The sequence below is a fragment of the Psittacula echo genome, assembly GCF_963264785.1.
Source record: "Psittacula echo genome assembly, chromosome: Z".
NCBI lineage: Eukaryota > Metazoa > Chordata > Aves > Psittaciformes > Psittacidae > Psittacula > Psittacula echo.
This window is the reverse complement of record NC_137742.1, coordinates 89025766-89047420: the sequence shown is the minus strand read 5'-3', so window position 1 is coordinate 89047420 and position 21655 is coordinate 89025766. Positions and strand designations below refer to the sequence as shown.

General features: G+C 36.1%; 1 protein-coding gene across 10 annotated transcripts in view; it reads left to right on the top strand.

Moving 5' to 3' along the window:
* The window catches only part of CHD9 (chromodomain helicase DNA binding protein 9), a 112535-nt gene that overhangs the window by 54491 nt on the left and 36389 nt on the right, over positions 1 to 21655 (top strand). For 9 of the 10 annotated variants that reach the window (XR_013958667.1, XR_013958668.1, XR_013958669.1 and 6 more), the window contains 8 exons: positions 130 to 467; positions 10746 to 10857; positions 14016 to 14162; positions 15477 to 15545; positions 15634 to 15689; positions 17091 to 17208; positions 17729 to 17815; positions 18922 to 19059. Coding sequence is in view for 7 of the 10 variants with exons in the window: in XM_080636740.1 (XP_080492866.1) it covers positions 130 to 467; positions 10746 to 10857; positions 14016 to 14162; positions 15477 to 15545; positions 15634 to 15689; positions 17091 to 17208; positions 17729 to 17815; positions 18922 to 19059 (1065 nt within the window). In the remaining 3 variants the exon portion in view is untranslated. The remainder of the gene's footprint in view (positions 1 to 129; positions 468 to 10745; positions 10858 to 14015; positions 14163 to 15476; positions 15546 to 15633; positions 15690 to 17090; positions 17209 to 17728; positions 17816 to 18921; positions 19060 to 21655) is intronic. The other variant, XM_080636742.1, reaches the window with a different exon arrangement.

The window sequence follows — 21655 nt, the reverse complement described above, 5'->3', positions numbered from 1 at the left end:
TGCTTGAGTCCCTGCCAGTTTCATGTGGTTTTTGTAAATGCATATCCAGGCCAAAAACTTTTGCACTTTCACGAAACGCTTATATTCTTGAAATAAGGTAATTTTATTTCCTTTTGTCTCTTGCTACAGCCTCCTTCCTCCAAGAAGACTGTTGGTTCGGGATCATATACTAAGTTGCAGAATACCCAGGTGAAGGCAATGTCGGAAAAGAAGCAGAAGAAAAAAGCAGACATGGAAAGTAAACAAGAGAAGGCAAATCGCATAATATCTGAAGCGATTGCAAAAGCAAAAGAGAGAGGAGAGAGAAACATTCCACGGGTAATGAGTCCTGAAAACTTCCCCAGTGTTTCAGCTGAAGGTAAAGAGGAAAAGAAGGGTAGAAAAGTTAAATCCAAACCAAAGGAGAAGGAGAGCAAAAAACCAAAAACTGGTTCCTCGTCCAAAACTAAAGAGAAAACAAAAATTGGGTAAGTAGACTAAAAGGTCTTATTTCTTTTCACACTGTAGGTCCTTGATTAAAACGAAAACTGGTTACTGATAATAAATTGTTCTCCTCCACTGCCTACAGAAGATTCTTCCTGATCAAGTCCGTGTGTGGACTCTCTCATTCAGGAACAAGAATCCTCTGTTTTTCCTTCAGATAAAATCATTTTAGGACTGTCTTTCTTAAAGGAATTATTTTAAATTCATATCCTAAAATGTTTTATACTTACTTTGAAGCATAGACAAGACCAACATACCTTTCATCTGGTGGTGTTATGAGTTCTGACCCCAAATTAACTTTTATCTGTACTGTGTATGCTCCCGTCATCAGTTTTGGCATGTGTCTTCAATAAAGTGTGCAATGATAAACTGCAGAGGGAGGACTAAATGAAACTAAAATGAACTTGTTAGTGAGCGAATATTCCTATAGATATCACATATATCAAAAATTAAGTGCATATTGAAAAATTTGTATTATAAGCATTTTGTTGTTTTCAGTCGTAGCAATTTAATCTGCCCTCTTAAAAATTTTGCAGACTCAGCTGGGTCAAAGTGGGTGGATATTGTGGGGTAAGGAGCTTTTGAAAGGTATTAGGCTCTAGAACACTCCAAGGGATTCAGTAGGTGTCACATTTTCTGACTCCAGAGCTAAACTAGTTCTCCTGTGTACTTATAACAGAAAGTGCCCAATTTCCACCATTAAGTATGTCAGTCAGAACTTGAAGTAAAAATCTTACCTACAGTCTGACTTTTCATTCTTTTAAATCCATGCTCTTTTTGCAGTAGCAGAAATACTGACTGGCATAGTTCTCCAAATTTAAATGTCTCATATACATATGTATATTCTCATGTATGTAGAGCAGAATTGAATGCTCTTTTAATCAGCCCATTTCTCTGCATTTTCCCTTCTTTTTTTCCCTAGACATCAGTGCTTTCCTTACATGTGTGAAGTAAACAACTTCCTTGAGAAGTTGTCCTGTACTGTAAAGGATCTAAACTTGACACTTAATACAGACTTTTATAGCCTTAATTTCTTTCTCTTCTGGTTATGGGTTGGCATATGAATGCTGCTCATGATATTCATTAGCGCACAGAATACTGCTTCCTTTTTTTTTTTTTTACCTCCATCTTGTTTAAAGTGGGATTTTGGATGTGTACTTCCATGGCTGATTTCACTTTCATGTTTTTGAATTTACTTACATTCTGTAACAGATATTTTGTGGGTCTGTCTAAGCAGAAAACTTACATTCTGTTGGTCATCTAGGGTCAGTTTCCTGAAGATTCATGTGAATTGCCCTTAGTGTGTTTTCTATGCTTTCTTTCGGATAATTTACAAAACCAGCCAAAATATTATCCTTATAAGACATAGTTCCCATAATATTTTTACTGTTTTTAATCAGAAAAGTGGAACAAACTGTTACTTTTGATTTATACTTAAGCATTTTTTTTTGTCTTCATGAAATGCTTAGCTGTGCACATGGGTTAGGATCAGTTTCTGAGCTTTCATGACACAGCATCAGTTGAGAAAGAGCTTTTTGTCAAACTATGTTTTAAACCATAATAGTTGTGCTTGATCCCAAGTATGCTGAAGCTAGTAGGGAGACTCCTGTTTAATTATGGTCAACATGTTGTGTTGAGCTGTGGAAGTTCACCTCCCCCTTATTTACTGGTTTAATTAGCTAATGCTTCAGTAGCACTTTCGTTAGCTTAATCATGCTGCCAGGTATTGTTTTAACTACATGGAACACATACCCAAGGATTTGGTAGTCCAATCCTGTTAAAAAGCAGTGGAGGGAGTCTTCTAGAACCACGTTATTACAGATTGCACAGAATTTCTGTGTGTTTTGATGCACAGCAGTATATCAAGTGCTTTGAGGCATCCACATACTTCATTTTTGTATCCAAAAAGCTTCATATTGTTAAGTGTGTTAGCATTATTTTATATTATTTATGTAAATACATTAAATATTGCCTGTCTAGCGAAGAATATGCTACAGTGGTTTTGAAGAGCAGTAATTGAAAAAAGGTCTTGATTTTTTGGAAAAGAATAATCCCAGCAGACTGTTTTCTGTGCAGATGTAACTACTGATCTTACACGAGAAGAATATTTACTTGAGAATGGCTATACTTACCTTTTCAAAGGTGGTTTAAGAAAAATCATGCGATTAATAAAATCAGTTTTATTTGGAGAAGGACAAAATGAAATCCAGAAACTAATAAGGGGTTTAGAAAGCCAAACAATTCTTGTAAAGGTTTTTTTCTAATTGCATTCCTAAGAAAATATTTCTTAACGCATCTTAGCATATCCTGGAGTTTATGATGTCAAAATAGAATTTGGATTTTAAAAGTGTGGATTGCTGCATTGGTTTTCTCATTTATCTTAAACCAAATTCTAAATCTTAGGGAAGAAATCTGGGGAAAAAAAAATTTACAATGCTAAAACAATACCTTCAAGTGCTTGTATTGAGGAAGAAGGGAAAAGGAGGACCTCAGTTCAATTCTATGAAAAGTTTTGTTTATGTTGGAAATCAGGAGGTTTAAGATCTGTTTAAAATTGGAAGAGAAAAAAATTCTATTTATGTTTCTTTTTTACTCAGTAAGGAGGAAAACTTGGAAAAAAATAAAAAAAAACCCAAAGTTGTGTATATGGCATTGCTTGCATTTAAGCAGGAGGTAAAAACTGCCCCCTCATTATTAAAAAGATCTATAAACAATTTCCAGTTGTTCTAAAGTGTTATCAACTGTAGTTCTTCTATAAGCAATGAAATCATGACTGAAACTTTACAGCCAAGAAAGATCTATAGTAAAAAAGCATAAGCTAAGTATGTGTTTTTAACAGTGATGGATAATTGGGTTTGTGTGCGTCTGCTTTCCCATTGTAGAAGGCGTTTCACTATGGTACGTCCGTCTCAGATGATTAGTTTCATTCAGTGCTTTCTATAGCAAGCACATTTAACTCGCAGTAACTGTTAAATATAGTGGTTCAGCTTGGATTCCAAGAGCTAGCCCAGTTCAGAAGGTGTGATTGTGTGTTTTGGAAGGTCTGAGGTCAGATGCATGTTTCAGGTGACTCCTGTTTGAGTTGCAGGCAAGCATAGAGCTGCAAGAGCAGAAACTATGAACAAATATGTTTTTGAGAAGTTTTTGGAGACTGGTTTTAGTCTGATCTTTTGCATCTCTGCTAGCATCAAACCTAGGCTATCCAGTGTTAGCACAACTGTGCTTTCTGTAGTCCAGTACTCAAACGGTAAACTCTTATTTAGATCGTGATCATAAACTTTGCTGGGATCCTACAAGGGTTGCATCTGCGTAGCACATCCTGTATTGCTCTTGAGGAGGATTTGCAGAGCTACACAGTTGCCCATCTGTGAAAATGATCTGCTCCACTGCTCTGGTGGAGCTGAAACACAAAACACTAGTTGCTGAACAGACCTTGATGAAATTGCCTGGTAGCAATCAGCTAAAAAACAAGCAACAAAAAAAAACCTTTTAAATGTCATACCATACAGCTTTTACTGAAACTGAGTAGCCCTCATCTAGCATAAAGATGGGTTTTCACTTCTATATCTCAGTTGAAGGGACAAGATGATTTTTAAGCCATCTTGATTGTTTTCCTTGCTCACTGCATATGATGGGTGTGTGTTTAGAGATTCATGTTATTAACTGTTTATATTTTCCTTAGTGATTCTTCTGATATGTATGTACAGAAAAAATTTAAAGCGTGATTTTTTTCCGGCTTATTGCTTGTTAGAAATGACTAGCAGTTACTTTCTAGTCAGGCTGTGCTTTCTTTCTGAAGTTGGTCATTGAGGTTTTTAATTCCCTGACCTGTTGCACTCAAAGAATTAATGCCTTTTAATTTCAGTCAGATGGTTTAGAACTCAGTTCACTAATTGGTAAGGTTTCTGTGACATAGGCATTGGTGAAGATCAGTGACTAAATACTTTTGCTACCAAAAGCATTGTAAGCATATGACAGAAATTATTAGGAGAACGCATGTATATTATATTCAGTGTCACAAACTAACCAGTTTGCTTTATGCATTGATTACTGATTAATTCTTTAAAATTAACTTACTTTACAATTTTTTGAGGATTGCAGAACCACTTTTCATATCCTGGCTATTTACCAAGATGCATTGGTGTTCAGGAATCTATCTAAACCCTATTTTTGCATAGAACTTGTTTCCATTTATAAGCTTTTTCTAACTGATTGTAATTCTACTTCTTCCATTTAAGGTGATGCATATTTAAACTAAAAAGTCTGCTTCTTGCTACTTGATGTGAAGGATAGAAGAATTACGAATTTGTGAATGTTCTGTTGTTCAAAAAAGTAGATTGGCATTTAGGTTTTATAGCTCTCGATGTATTTCCACCTACTCAAACATAAAATTAAATATCATGGTTCTGATGAAAAGCAGCAGCTCTGCACTGGTGTTACAAAGGACAGTATCAGTAGATTTAGGTTTTGGGGATTTTTTTTATCACCACATAGTTTAAATAAATAAATCACCCAAATCCTAAGAATTTGGCATTCAGTTTAATTCTGGGTGGTAGTCCTTAAGTTCAAAACCATTTCCTGTTATCAGAAATGGCCATATTGTTTCATGTCCTAGAACAACAATGGTGGGATTTGGGTTTTTTTTATTAACCCTTAAATTATGTAGTAATGAATACAGCCAGTTGTGTATGATCCTATTTACTATTCAAATGAGTAAATGTCCTCGTTGACTTGGAGTAGGTCTCAAATGTTCTGTTTGCAAGAGCATTTTTAGGACCCAAGACCCTAACAGAATGGAGAAAGGAAGTGATTCTGCTGCCTCTGTATCATTTAAGTTTAAATGCCTAGAACTAGAAGTGAATTTCACAGAAGGCAGGACACTGAGTTACCTTTTATGTTTTGTGTAAGTAAGGCAGAGGTTGGCTAATAGATCTATACTCAAAGAGAAGAGATACTCACTGAATCTTTTTGATCTGTTAGATCATAAACAGCTTCTGTCATGATTAGAAATGGCATACAAATTCCAAATTTTATCATCCTTCTGGGATGAAGCTCTTTACTATGAGGGTGGTGAGGCCTTGGCACAGGTTGCCTAGGGAAGCTGTGGCTGCTCCATCCCTGGAAGTGTTCAAGACCGGGTTGGATGGGGCTTGGAGCAACCTGTTTTAGTGGAAGGTGACCCTGCCCGTGGCAGGGGGTGGAACTAAATGGAATTTAAGGTCCCTTCCAACCCAAACCATTCTATGGTATCTTTGCATGCCCTGAGCTGTGACTCCCTGATGGCATTTTCTCTGCTCTCAGATTCTAGTTTTGATGCGTAAGTTAGGCCTTAAGTGACATAATTTTAAGTTACTACTGCAAAACACATGCATGCAAAATAGTGTGGTCTTACTGAACAGCTAACCAAACACTTGTTTGTTCTCTGGCATTATTATTCCAATGTTGTATTAGCATGAAATGGCTCTTGACTGAAGGGGTGTTTTAAAAATCTGTGCACAATCCAGCAGTTACTAATTTGAAATATAACTGCAGAAAGAGACAGTGGCTAATATTAGTGTGTTAGTATTATTTATTAAACATATGCTAAAAGGATGCTGAGGATGGACTCTTCATTAGGGGCTGTAGTGACAGGACAAGGGGTAACAGGTTCAAACTTAAACAGGAGAAGTTTAGATTGGATATAACGAAGAAATTCTTTACTGTGAGGGTGGTGAGACACTGGAATGGGTTGCCCAGGGAAGTTGTGAATGCTCCATCCGTAGCGGTGTTCAAGGCTAGGTTGGACGTAGACTTGGGTGGCATGGTTTAGTGTGAGGTGTCCCTGTCCATGGTAGGGAGGTTGGAACTAGATGACCTTAAGGTCCTTTCCAACCCTAACTATTCTATGATTCTATGATAAGAGCAACTTTTTTTATAGCACCAGTTCAACTCTCATTCCAAGAAGATAAGCAATCTTGTCAAGGGCGTATCTGCTTTTGTATTTTGCTAATAGATAGATTTCTATCTAAGTTTTTAGTGATAAAAAAATACTTACACTGTGGATGACGTAGGAGTTTTATTGCTGGTAATATAACAAAATGCTTTGATTACAAATTAAAATATCTGGAAAGTGGCTTTAAACGCTAATAGAGTCAATTGGTATCCTCTGTTTTGGGAAAATTGGAATAAAATGATGTATTAAAGGCATGTATTGAAGGCCATCAGTACTTACTATTTCTTGCATGCTTGATGTGTATTTCATATTTGCTGGGTTTCTTTTTTTTTTTTTTTCTTCCCTCCTTTTTAATCGTTCCTCATGTTCACTAACTTGGAAGGCTTTGAAAATTGTTCTTTATAATTCTCAAGGTGTTCAAAGTGCTGAGAATTCTCCCATCACATTCTCTGCTATCTGCTATTACTGATCCTTAATTTAAAAGACAGAAATGGCAGTGCTCCTCATGTCGTGATTCCTGGTGGTCTTGCTGATACTTTTAAGTCTTTCAGTTGTGATCTAAACAGTGTTAGGAAGCTTATGCTAAGGATCCAAAGCACTAGTGGCTCATGAGATGGCTTCTTTAGAGCCCTTTTTGTTTATATGAGTCTCTCAACATCTTTATTTTGTTGTTAAAAAAGAAGGAAATATATGTTGAAGAAATCTACACTGTAATTGTTCAAGTATTTCTAGATAATATGAAATGAAATACATTGTAAATTTTAAAAGGCAAGAAAAAGTGCAATTGGAATGAAGTCTAGTGTTACTATTTATTCTGTGTCTACAGTGTGCTGTTTCCTTTTCGTAGAAACAGAATAGATAGTTTCTGTTCAGAACAGTTCGTTTCAGAGAGGAAAAAGGGATTTTAGCCAAGATCTTTATGCTTCTGTATAGAAACTTATAAACTGGCAAGAGAACTTACTCTCTCAGTGAAAAAAAAATCACAGAATTGATCCAGTTTACAAGCTTCTGAAAATTATTGTTTTCACATAGCAGATTTTGAGAGGTTTTTGGCCAAAATATGAGCAGATTGCTTTTTTACTAGTAGAAATGCATGACTTTAGCACCATACTGCTTTTCAGCAACTTTTGATAGCAAGGAGCATTGTGGTTCTGGGCACTTGATCAGAAAGAAGTGAAATTGCATTTATTCCTCTCACTGGCACCATATCCATATAGAGGAAGAAGCATTCTGATCTGTATCATCTAGAGATGTTTAGGAAATTTCAGGGAGATGCTTGTGAAGAGAAGTATGGGGAGTAGTGAATATAAGATGGAGATAAGGCACAAAAGCTGACAGAGAAATGGAATATTATGTGTAAGACTTCAGGGGCAGAGCGAGAGGTGAACACAAGAGAACTACGGAGAAGGAGAGGAAAAATCGTGCAAAGAAAGATGTAGCTAGAACAGTCTAATCACAATCTGTTTTAAAACAGAAGGTCCTTAAAATTTTCTGCTATTCAGTGGATGCCGCTACAATACATAGAAAAATAGTCATGACCTTCTTTAATACTGTGTTTCTTGAATCCAAAAGGAGCCTGAGTCTAAAATATTAGGCGGTAGTGCATGAAATGAGGATGAACTATGGTTGCACAGATACAAATGCTTAACATAGCACCATGCATTTATGAAGCATTTTAATACACTGTTACACAAAAGAGGATCAAAATTTGGAATAGGTTGCACAGGGAGGTGTCAGCCTTGGAGACAAGCAGAGCTTGACTGAATTCAGCAACATAAAAGAATTCTATGTTGGATGAAATTGGCTTTAAGTAGGAACCAGATGTCCTCCAAAGATCCCTTCCAGCTTGTCTTACATCTCAACACCTATTTGATGAAAGTATCCTTTTTCTTTGTTGCTAGTAGTCTTTTGTTCGCTTAAAAATCAAAATGTGTATCACATTCACAGTCATCTCTACATGCCATACATGCATCAGGCCTTTAATGCCTTTGCTCTAAATCAGAGAAGACTTTGAGCCTTATTTATTGGTCAAAAAATAATAATTTAAAAATTAGATTATGTGAGTTCACTGGATTGAATATGCTCTATGTCCAGTGCTTTAAATTAAAAGATCAAGAAGGGACAGGTACAGGCAAGCAGAGCTTGTTGCACTTAACACGTGGCCAAAGCTTAGAGGAGTTCCTACCCAGCTGAGACCAGAGTTTTATCTGGGCTAGGGTCCTCTCTCCAGCAATGGCCAGAAGCAGCTGCAATGGAAAGAGTTCAAGGCAGGGAAAACATGCATGATACTTCTTAATATTTTCCCAAATTCCAAAGGTGCGAAAAAGGAACTTTGTGGAAGAGGTACCAGTCTTCCAAGAAATTCTCACTCAAGTTTATCAGGTTTGCCTTTCAATCCGTGTTAAATTTTAGCATCCACAATTCCATTTAACAAGCTCAGAAGTTCAATCACAGTGTGCCTTGTCTGCATCACTTTGGAATAGGTTAGGTGACAAGTGCTAATGTAACACATAAATTCCATGCAACGAAGTGAGATAAAAATCGAAAAAGTGGTTTATTGAAGTCCATCATTAGGGTCATACTGGACAAATACCTGAGATTCCAATAGTAAAAAAAAAAAACCTAGTAAAAAAAACCCACAAAAAAAAAAAACAACAACAAAACAAAAAACCCAACCCCAAACCCCAAAACCCCACAACTGAAAAACACACAGTCAAAAAACCACAACTAATGGGACATTGAAAAATGAGGGGTTGGGAGACAGACAACAAACTACTGAAGAGAGTAGGGAAACCAATGTGTTAATTGTATTTCCTGCAATTATGAAACATGCTTTCTAAGGAATAATTAAACTGAGAACACACCTAATAAGGGCTTAAGGATCAGAATTTACTTCTGAACAAGCAGCTCTGTGAACAAGCAGATACGTGATTATGCTTACTGCAGCTTCATTTCAGTGTGCATTTGCAAGTACCATTCACTTTGTAGTAGAATTATAAAATGTAAGAGTGGAAAATGTTTGGGTTTTGGGGGGTTTTTTTAAGCCTTTCCACTGAACATACCTAGTGCTTAAATATTAAAAACCAATGGAAATGTTAATTGTTTCTGAAAATATGCCTATAGTCTTCTGTAGGCCATGTTGCTTAAAGTATCCATAGGTTTTCTGTAATTTAAGATTTTCCTTTTCTATGTGAACGGTTTTTTTGGATATAGTATGTGATAGTTGTTTGGACATGTGCAAAGAGAAGCAAATGAGATGCAAGTGTTTCAGCCACTACCTTCTCCTCAGTGGGTTTTTAGGTGATCAGTGTATTTGATGCTGCTTTGGTGTAAAAGAACTTACATTGTCTGTATATAAAGACTTTTCATTTGTTCTGTAAAATGGCAAAAGAGGTTTGTTTGCTGCAACATTTTCTGTTTCACAGATCTGACAGTTAGATATTCTATAAAATACATATATAAGGACAACACTTTATCTGTGATTTTATTGGATAGCTTGTCATCATTCTTCAATTAAGCCACTGAAAACATATTTCAAGAGGTGTATTTGGCACATTTCAAATATGAAAAAATAAATATTTTGATACCCTTTAGTTAAAAACAAATTCTTGGTATTGTGATTTACAGTATAACCTTTAAATTTTTACAAGAGATAATTGGTGCTTTTTCATCAGAATGTTACTATTCTGCACATTGTAGCTTCTTAATTTATTCTGAGAGGTTCTAAGATTTCTTGGAGCTAAAACTACAGAGTTTTGAAAATAGGTTCTTTTTGACTTTTATTTTTTTAAGAGCTTAAAGGATTCATGCAATTTCCTCATTTTTACCATTTAATGACTTACCTAAACATGCAAGTTCTGTATGTCAGAAAGCTCTGAGTAATGTTAGCTTGTTATCCATAGCTAATTGTTTTGTGTAAGAGAAGGTGTATTTTGCAATTGGCAAATGGTTTATAGGAATGATATACTGTCCTCTTCTGCAGATGGTGTTTATGCTAACTTTGTATAGTTTACCATTGTTGGTTAGTTTAAATACTGGATTTGGCATCTCTTGCGCATTTATGGATTTAAAATGTGTATGAAACAGAAGAATTTTCAGTGCTAACTGCTTGCCTGTAGAGAAACTCAGTAACAGTAGTAGAAAATACTGACTTCTGTAAAGTTGTACCTTTTGTTGTGAGGCACATACTTCAGATTGTGGTGCTTCCTAAGTTTTAGATTAAGAAGAATAAGGAAATTGCTAATGGATGTGATGTTGCTTTTTAATCTTGGAAGTGAAGTGGACTAGTATGTGGCATTCACTTAGATGTTGGGCTTTTTTTTCCTAACAGAAAGCTAATCATCACACTGGGTAAGAAGCAGAAAAGGAAAAACGAATCTTCAGATGAGTTGTCTGATGCTAAGCAGACTACACAGCGGGCACTGAAAGATGAAGACTCACAGGTAAGTACTCAGAATTTTTCCCTTCTAAATTTCTGTGGTGTTACTTCTACAGGTCTTTTCCTGCACTCCCTTACCAAAAGTTACACTCCTTTTGACACAGTGACAGTTCCTCTCTCACTGCTGTCTCTTTTTCATGGGTAAAACTTTACATTATAAGCTACTTCTCCCAGTTGAAAATCAGAAAATCCTACAGTTTAGAGTCCCGTCTATAATGGGACATCAGCGCCCTGCTAGTATTTGTTTAATTTTACAATTTGTTTAATTATTACAATTTACACAAGTCCATAGATTTGAGACAGTAAATACTCACCTGTTGAGCTGGTAGTTAGTTGGACCTGATATTTGCTTTGGCTGACTTTGTGGGGAGAATGCAGAGATTGGCTAATAAAAGGAACATTTTTCAGTTGAAACTGGCTCTGGAGAACACTTTAAAACGCTGGTTTTGGACTTTACTGGTTTTTTCTGTGCTCTGCTTCTGTAGAAACATAAAGAACTGTTTTCTTAGAGTGTTGGATCTGAAGGGAAAATGATCAATATACTGATAGGCTCTGGTTGCTTGTGGAATACTTCTAAAGGAGAAGTACCAGATAAAGAATCAAAGTGGTGGAGTCATTCCCTCGAGGAATATCTGCCTTGTAACTTTTCCCCTGCATTTATTTTATACATTGCTCTGGTATGATAGTAGCCTAGCTAATTATTTACAAAAACAATGCACAAAAAAAGTATGAATATGAGATTATTTCTTATTTATGTGTATGTTAGTAGCAGAATTATAGCTTTCTTCCTTTAGGGCAAAATCCATTAAAAGTAAGGTTATATGTGTAAGTACACGGTTTTATATCCTGTGACATCGGCAGAGATTAAATCAATATTCATAACAAGGTTGAGTAAAAATTAATTGCATTATTTGATGATAATGTCAGAAAACAATTACAAGATACCGAATTGACCTTTACTATTTCACAGATGATAATGCTGTGAGGAAAAAGGATCAGAAGCCATTTTCCAGAATGATGTTACATTAACTTAAGTGGTATTTTCTCTAAAGTAAAGGTTACTTGAAAGGATTCTTGAATTTATTTATTTCGCATGGAGTTTATCTTGGTATTGAAAGTCTGTTCAGTGCACTGAAGGAGCTGACAGCAGGTTTGGTTGTTCTGAAGTGCTGTAACTTATCAGTAGTGCTCTGTAATGAGGCATAAATTTGTAGGCTAACAAATACAATATCACACTGCTGCCCTGTCTGTCTTCAAAGGAGTTTGGGAGAAGCATAACAGGAAGGTTGTAAGTTACGGTGTTTCACTGATTCATTCCCTCTAGTTTTAGAACATTTTCATTATTTTCTTTTCCCATCGCAAATAGCTGTCTGTTTCTAAGCTCAGGGGGGCAATTTTAGGTCTTTTTTTTTTTTTTTTTCCCCTGTAATTCTTTTTGTATGTTTAGTTTCACAGTGGGTGTCTTCCTTAAATACATTGATTTATTTCTTGTGTGCTTTAGAGCATTTTTTTTATGACCACACTTCTTAGCTTAGGGAAATACAAATGTTTTTTTTCAGACAACTCGGGTTATGTATTAATATGTCAGAGGACATTCAGCTATTGATGATTTATTACTCACTTCATACTTCAAGAAGAGACATGATGAGAAGGATTGAAAACACCTGTTAATGCCTTGTTAGGTTTTGAAAAATTCAGTAAATAATGAATAAAACTTGAACCTGGTTCTTAATCCTTCTTTTCATAATTCATCCATCATTTTACATTGCTCCTATTAGCTAGCATTTAAAAAATTAAAATCTACTGTTAGCAAACTGTTGTTGATTTAGCTATAATGTGACAGACAATCACTTTTTAGTGAAGAACAGCTAGTCTGGCTACATTATTGTGGAAAGCTGGTTGAGTAGTTTCACATATTTGGCTTCTACAGAAGAATGGTGGTGCCTGGTTTTGATTTTTACTGTATATGTTACTACTCTACCTTTTCTTAACAACTCCACTTGTTTTAACAACTACCTACATGTAGTTGTTAAAACATAGCTGGACCAGGGGCTGAATTTAACAGTCAGGAAGAAAGCTCCTCTGCTGCAATCTTTCTGTTACTTAATATCTGCTCTGCAGAAGCCAGTATGACCACAGGATTTTGGGTTTTGTTCTATTCACAACTTATTTTTCTCCCAGCTGATTACTACAGTGTATTGCAACCAGCAGTAGTGCTTTCTTAAACAAAAATACGCTTTGCCATGTAACACAATAGAATTAATTTATTTTATAGACTGTTTGGTTTTGCTGATTTCATTTTTGTAATGATAATTCTCTAAAGCAGATTGCAGTATTTTTAAGCATTAGCTAACTAGTTTGATTCTGCTATCATTACTTACCCAATAGACTTACAAATTAATCTCATGGTTAAATATATTGGTACTGAGGAGTGGAAAGGATATGTAGTGTCCTAATAATCGAAGTTCTTGAAACTTAAACAGTGAGTCAGGAGGAATTGCTCTCTTAGACTTAACATTATTTCTTCAGCTGGAACTTGGTGTCCTCAGATTCTTGCAGAAATGAGAGTGGAAGTTTAGAGAGAAACCGCAAAGTAAGCAGAATACTGCTGTTAAACAAGCTTGATTAAGGTGGAGGAGAAAACAAATACATTAACAAGCAACAAACTTCACTAGCCATCAAATCAGCAATCTGATCAATATGATTAATGAAAATGTTCATGATTTTTTTAATAGCGCTGGTGTTTAGTAGACTTCAGCATGTTTTGTTGTTCACTGGGATAATTGAATTGGATGTTAACATACTGCTTTTACACTGCATTATGAAATTGCTGTTGAAATACTGATGCTATGGAAGATTTGTTGTATATCAGCTTTGTTTCCATACTGTGACAATATTGTTCAATGTTTGCATTTGAACTCTAAAATTATAAGCATCAAATGTTTATATGGAATGGGAGGAGAGGGCGATTCATTTATCACAAATAGTGTATGGCTGCTTCTGTGATTCACGTGCTTTACGTTTTCTACCAAATGTTGGCATTTGGTTTTAGATGTATCTGAAGTATTACTTAGAGTGTCCCCAGACTTGCAATTCATGTTAGAGGCGGTTTTGGTAAAACCTCTTTTTTCCACCCCCCCACCCCCCCCCCGCTGCATGCAGAAGAGAAGATCAAATCGTCAAGTTAAAAGGAAAAAATATGCAGAAGAAGGAGAAGGAAAACAATCAGAAGAAGAAGCTAAAGTTTCTGCAAAAATGAAAAAGAATTCTGCCCCTTTACCTGCTGAACAGCCTTTACAGTTGTTTGTTGTAAGTGAAAATTGGCTTGGTCTGTAGTGGGAACTTTCCATTTGTCTCCAGTAGTTCAGTGAATAAAGGTCATAACTTGGAAGGAGAACATTACTATTACTAAGCAATGGTTTATTTAATGTGGCATCTTGCTAAGATCTTGAAAACTGGAAGAAATTGCTTGTTACTTTTTTTATGATTTTCTGTTCTAAACATTTGTTGACCTAGCCGAAGTTAAGGGTAAGACTAAGACTAGGTGTATCTTAAATAATGTGTTAGGCTGTGTAGGCATATGAAGAAGCTGTATGCCACTATTATTGTGACTTTCAGAAGTATGAAAGTCTTTGAGCCTATGGGGATCTCTGCTTACTGAGATTTTTAAAAAGGAAATTCCTCTCTTCTTTTGCCTCCTTTGGGTTTCCACTTCACTGTTCAGCTTGTTCCAGATATGATAATCAGACTTACTGTTGAGCCATTCTGGGTAAATAAAGTGGCAGGTAAGAAACAGGGGAAAAAGTGTACATGAGATGTTAGGAGTGCTAGAGTTTTAAGGAAAGAGAAAGATAGCATGGTTGGGAACAAATCAAACAAGAGGGAAGGTGACTCTTGACTGGAAGCAACCCGTAAAGATCAGCTCTTTATCTCTGGAACACAGGTTCAGTCTTGGCAGAACACAGGTTCAGGTTCAACCTGAACACAGGTTCAGTCTTCGCAGAGTCAAGTAACCCTTATCTGTGTCACATGTAAGCCATGCTGGAGTTCCCAGGCATGACCTCATCTACCTGATTTGGCAGCACGTTTGTTATCTATGTTCAGAGTAAACCTATTACATTGAGTTTGACACATGCTGGTTTTGGTTTAATTCTTCTCTTTTTTTTTTTTTTTTTTTTAGCCTGTCTGCCCAAGTCCTTATTTTTCCTTATCTTTATAGTGGAATTCTAGCTATGTCCACTGCATCAGGTCAGCTCAGCAGGTCATTCACAGTGAGTCTCTGTCCGAAAAGCATCAGTCACCATTGCTTGTACATTGTGTTTGGCAGGTGACCATTGCATCTGATGCTCTTTGGAAGTGCCAGACTTAATGTACTTTAGCATGCATATAGACCTGGCTTTTAAATTTTACTTCCAGACTGTTAAAGAGAACAGTCCTGGTCAAATTTACCTTTATTGTTGATCTTCTAACAAGCCACTTGTGTTTGAAGGTATTAAGTGTGATCAGCTTGAAGAGAGGACATTTACAGCAATTTATAATGTATTTTTTTTCCTGTTTTAAGCCTGAAAGGTTTGAAGAGAGGGCATTTACTACAATTTCTGTTACTGTTTTCTGCATTTATAGGAAAATCCAAGTGAAGAAGATGCAGCAATTGTAGACAAAATCTTATCCTCCAGGGTAATAAAAAAAGAAGTAAGTGATTATCATGGGATAAAACTGCTTATTTGAAAAAGCGGTTTGTATATGTCATTAAACATTTACCATGAATTTCCTTTCCTAGGTATCTGCTGGGATGACAGTAGAAACAGAAGAGTTTTTTGTAAAATACAAGAACTAGTAAGTACTAAAAAGTTGTTTCACTGGAGGTATTGTCTGAAATGATAAGTACCTTATACATCTTCTGAAGTTTTGTATTGTTGAAAATTAATTTATAACTAGATTTTTTCATCTTTAGATATTCTTCTTTACAAATTTAATCTTAAAATTGCTAAGAATCTATATTACATTCTTAGTAATAACTTTAGAATTATCAGGATTGTGAAACCAGCACTGACCAAGAATGTGTCAGCCATTACTGTGAGGAGAACAGAATTTTTAGAGAAGACAAGTTTATTAAATTCATCAGGGACTATGTGCTTCAGGCTAATTTTAATTTCATGAATTTAAATCAGAGCTATTTTGTGAACTTATATTAGATTTAGTGTCATGCATTTAGGAGAGGTTGATGTAGGAGTTGGTCTTACTGTTTTAAAAAGGAAAAAAAACCTGGTAGCAATAGAAATGATTTTACAACAGAAGCAGGAAATAAAAAAGCATAAAGAAAAGGAATCTTCCCCATGTTTTCCTTATTTTAAATTTTATACCTAACTTGCTGTCAATATTCAGTTCTTGATGTTGAAAATACAAACACATTTTCAGTTCTACATATGTGAGTAATTCCATTGGATTCTTGCTAATAAATGTGATTTCTGTGAGATTCTGGATTCACATGTTTCTGGAGACCATTTAGCTCTTGTTTTCTGAAAGGGTAAAGCCTGTCTTTCCATCTGAGAATAGGTAATACCCAGCAGTAGCCCTTCTTTATTTCTATCATACCTTTAGAAAGCTTAAAAAGGGATGAAAACATATTAAAAAGGGGGGATGTGAGAGACAGATATCTGTACTTCTGGCAAACCAGTCTGACTTCAGAAAGGCTCGCTTTGGGTGCAGTTAGATGTGTAGGTACTGGTGCTCGTGCTTCCCTCCTTCCTTTGACTATTTCTTTGTGCTTCTCGCCCAACCCAATCTGATGACCTGTTCCTTTTTGCCCTTTTTGGGCTCATCTGTGTAGTGCAGCAGTACCTGTGAAGAGATGTTCACATGCAGTGCATGAAAACGATCCAATATATTAAGTACTTTATATCTCTGGCTACTTTCTTATAGAGTTGTCAAATTTTAAACTTGATTTATTTAAGCTCACTTTAAATACACTCGTTTCTCTTCTTAGGACACATGAAATAAATCTGTGAATCCGCAAAGTTCTATGGATCCTAGCCCGAAAGCACTGCCTTAACTAGATGCTCTAAGACAATTAGTTGGAAGAATAAGTCTTTGATGTTGACAGTGAATTCTGTCTTAAATGATAAAATGTTCTTAGAGTGAAAATCTGGTTTATAAAATAGATTATTTTAACTTTATATTAAAAATAGTAAGCTTTTGCTTTCACTAATACGTTGATGTTAATCTCTCTAATTTTAGCTCTTATCTCCACTGTGAGTGGGCCACAGAACAACAGCTTTTAAAGGATAAAAGAATCCAGCAGAAAATAAAACGATTCAAACTAAGGCAAGCACAAAGAGCTCACTTTTTTGCAGATGTGAGTATGAAATAGATAACTAAATAAGCTTTTTTCCCTTGTAAAATTGTGATTAAGGGCTTGCTTTTAAGTAGAACAGCTGGATGTTGATTAGTAGAAATCAGCCATTGGGGTTGGCATTTTGGTTGCAGCAGGTTGAGTTATTTTTGTTTCAAGTAATTTTAAGAGAAGGGTCTTCTGGAGTTGCTGGACTATTCTAGCATGCATGCTTAAAATTGTGACTGGGTAACTACTTAAAAGTGGTAAGGAGGGGAAGATTGTTAGTAGGGCTAGTTTCTCTACTATATGACTTTCGCAAGACAGCACTTAATCCCTAAATGACTGCATTTTCTATTTTAATGCCAGATATCTCCTCAGTGCCCATTGCCAAAAAAAACCCAAGGAGGGAGTATCTTAAAAAATGCAAGTGCAAAAGCCTTGGTTATTTCCAACTGCCAAATTCATTTTGCATATGATAAGACTTGGTCATATACCAGCTTTTTTTTGTCTCTCTGCTGATCTTGCTGCTCTTGCATTGCAGATGGAAGAAGAACCTTTTAATCCTGACTATGTTGAAGTAGATCGGGTATTAGAAGTATCTCTTTGTGAAGATAAGGACACTGGTGAGGTAAATACATCTTAAAACAAGTGAAGAAGATACACCTCCAAGTAGTTCTTGATAATAGTGGGGGTTTTTTAGCAGATTTCAGAGTAGCACCGTAATGATTTCAAGCTTCCATAGTATTTTTAATCATACATGACAATCTTCTCATTTGCTATGCTAGTCATGTATTTTGCAATAGAAATCAGAGTTCCAATGGCTTATATTTGTGTTGGTATTAATAGGTCATACAATAGTACTTGAAGTACTTCTTCTGGAAGGCTATTACAGAACAAACACGTAAGATCAGAAAATTAAAGAAAACAGAAAAGCAAATCAAGTAAATAAATTGCTTAAATTCAGAAAGAGTCTGAAGCAGGCAGAGAACAAAACTGACAGTTGCTGATTAAGTCTGTTGGAATAGCTATGATGCTTATTTAGTTCTTCTAGACAGCAAAATGAACAGATTTTTATCCAGTGATTTCTGCATTAATCTTCCTAAAGCAGGGTTGAGAGTTGAAATTATCTTTCATTGTATGCAGCAAATTTGCTGTTATTATACTTTTTAGGAAAACATGTATTGTCATAAGACTTCGCCCAAGATCTTGGAAGTTCAAATTTTATTTAATTTTTAAACATTTATTTACTGAATCTAAATAAGATAATCTGCATTGGTTCCATCTTTTGAGACTTTTCCTAAATTCTGGCCGACCTATGAAGCTTTCTGTTTTGTCAAGAAGACCTTTGTTTTTGAAACTTAAGAAAGTTCTTTGGTTTAGGTAGGTTGGTTTGGACAGTGGAGGAAATGTTCTGGGTAGCACCTCTCTAGTGTAGTAAACTCTAGTTTGTGGAAATGTGGCAAACATCACAAATGTAGTAATTTATCCTTCCTAAGACTAAGATCTACTTGTGGATAAGTGGAATTAAAAAGTACTGCAGAGGTCTACAACAAGTAACAGAGTATGAGAAACCAAGGATAAGTAAGTAGATAACAAGATACGGTATTTTAAATATTATCAGAAATGTGCTTCTGTCCCCAGCTCTCGTGCTAGCTAGTTACTGAAATACTAAGGCATATTAACAGTCTGTATACTAAATTAAAAGCTGATAACATTCAGAATTTTCTTCCGCAGCCTGTTATTTACTATTTAGTAAAATGGTGTTCGTTGCCATATGAAGACAGTACGTGGGAGCTGAAAGAAGATGTAGATCAAGCAAAAATAGAAGAATTTGAACAATTGCAAGCTTCACGGCCTGACTCCAGGAGATTGGTAAAATTGCACCTAATTTACTTGTCTGTCTTAGAAAATTGGATATGTTTTTTCCAACTTTAAGCTTCTGTGTTAAAACATAAGGCTTACTGGCATTCTGTGTAAAGGTTTTCTGTGCTTTGTTACCTATGAATAATAGTATTTTCAGATAGGCATAGATAAATACTCTCATTTGTTACTCTGTTAAAAAGAATGTTTAGGAAAAAAATATGACTATATAGCTATAACTTCCTTTGAGTGAGGAGCAGTGCATTGAAACTGGCTATCACAGAATCTAAACAGTATTAAGACAAGGAGGAAACAGAATAAACATCCTTTACATAACGAACAGGGTTAAGTCTTGTGCTTTGACACTGAAGGAAATTGGCAAATGAGATCTGTCAAACAGATTCCCTAATTACTTCCTGCTTTTATTTTTCTTCCTGTCATAAATGGCTAGCTGAAAGGAAGAAAAATGCATCTAATAAAGAAATGTGGTTTATCTTTAAATTATGAATCTTCTGTTTACAGAGCAGGAGAAAACAAAATACTTCTATTTGAAGTCCTGTGTGTCATTGTCAGAGTGAGACTAGGGTCGTGTGTGGTGTAGGACCACACTTGTTCTAACTTATTTTACATAACTGAATACTCACAGTGTTCCAGTCTGTCAGCTTTGATTTTGAGTTTTTCCATCTATGGGTAATGACAGTAGTCACGATTAACATGTTCACATTATATTTAGTTAATTTTTCTAGTATTTATTTTAAATCCTGCCATTTTGGCAAGTGGGAAAAAGGGCTTTTTATACCTCTCTGGTGCCATATTTGGCTTCGAGAGAAAGATGACTAAAGAACTAAAGTGCACCTGTACAACTGACAGTCATCTTAGCATCAGCAACAAGTATTTTCTGTTCAAGGCTCCAGCAATTACAAGAAAGTGTTTGCTGTCAGCAGCTGTGTGAGTGGAAGCGTGGCTGCTCCTGGTGTGGGGGAGTGGACAGATGGGTGCTTTGAGAGAGGGGAGGAAGCCACAGCTGCTGGGGAGGGGCAGCTACTGCTCGGAGATGGGTGTCAGGTGATGCTGATATTGGCAAGAAAGAGATATAAATTTCAACTCTGAAATTCAGAGCTGGAAGATTAGGCCACATGAGTCTAGAGTGAATGCAGGCTTTTATAAAAACTGAGAAATGGGGGGAGTGCAGCTGATCATAAAAGCTCATAACTAAAAATATTTTGCTTGAATGTGTGGGTTTGTTCAAGGTACAAAGCAGAAGCTATTCTAAGAGAGTGTTTTCCACTAGAAATCCTACCTAATATCAGTCAAGAACTTCAGAATTTCTCTGCTAAGTTGCCTGCTAAGCTAATGGCCAGACAGTTGAGTCTCCAGGCTTGGGAATTACTGTGTATGTGTTTATATAGCTTCTTAGCTTTCTGTTAGCTTGCTAGGGACATTATAATGATGTACTGTGATACTGTTACAGTCTGTTTCATCCTATCTTTTGCATCATTATCTTGGATATGCTTATAATGTCTTCCATCCAATCTCACGGTGAAATCGATTCAGGGAAATAAACCACTCACTTGTTTTGAACTAAACTCACTTGTTTGTGCTCTTGGTGTTGGCTTCCTGAATGGGCTGACTGTGAGACTGAGTGATCAGGAGTGACCATGGCAAGTGCTAAAAAGAAAGGGCAGGATCACAGCAACTCAGTGCAGATTGCCCATATGGCTTCAGGATAGTGTCAGCAGCCAGCGTTACTCAGACTTTGAGGATTTTGGTAGTCCCAGATACTCAGTTATAGGACAGCTGTTCTTAGAGCTTCCAGAGTGAAACTTAATACGTTCTTGAAGTTTCTTGTATAAGTGAATTAGTGTTTCAGATTGCCAGTTCCAAGCCATTTATTTGCGTTCTTAGTTTTAGAAATCAGTTGCTTGATATTGTTAATCTAAAAAATACTACTTTATACTGATAAAGTATAAGGGCAACTAAGATGATTAAGGAAGTGGAGCATCTCCCTTATGAGGAAAGGCTGAGGGAGCTGGGTCTCTATAGTTTGGAGAAGAGGAGACTGAGGGGTGACCTTATTAGTGTATATAAATATATAAAGGGGGAGTGTCAGGAGGATGGAGCCAGGCTCTTCTCAGTGGCAAACAATGACAGGACAAGGGGTAATGGGTACAAACTGGAACACAAGAGGTTCCACTTAAACTTGAGAAGAAACTTCTTCTCAGTGAGGGTGATGGAACACTGGAACAGGCTGCCCAGGGGGATTGTGGAGTCTCCTCTGGAGACATTCAAAACCCGCCTGGACACATTCCTGTGTAACCTTATCTAGGTATTCCTGCTCTGGCAGGGGGATTGGACTAGATGATCTTTTGAGGTCCCTTCCAATCTCTAGCATACTGTGATACTGTGATAAATAAATACAAATTTCAGGTTTCTACAGACAATTTAATTAGTAAGTAAAGTTAACACCTTCACAGTTTTAAGGTTGAATAATTACATTCTAAATCTAAGTAGTTACACTTTGGAAATAATGGGTTAAAACGTTCTGAAAAATAAAGCATGTACCAATTTGCGCGTATACCAATTTGCACATGTATTAATCTTTCCCTTA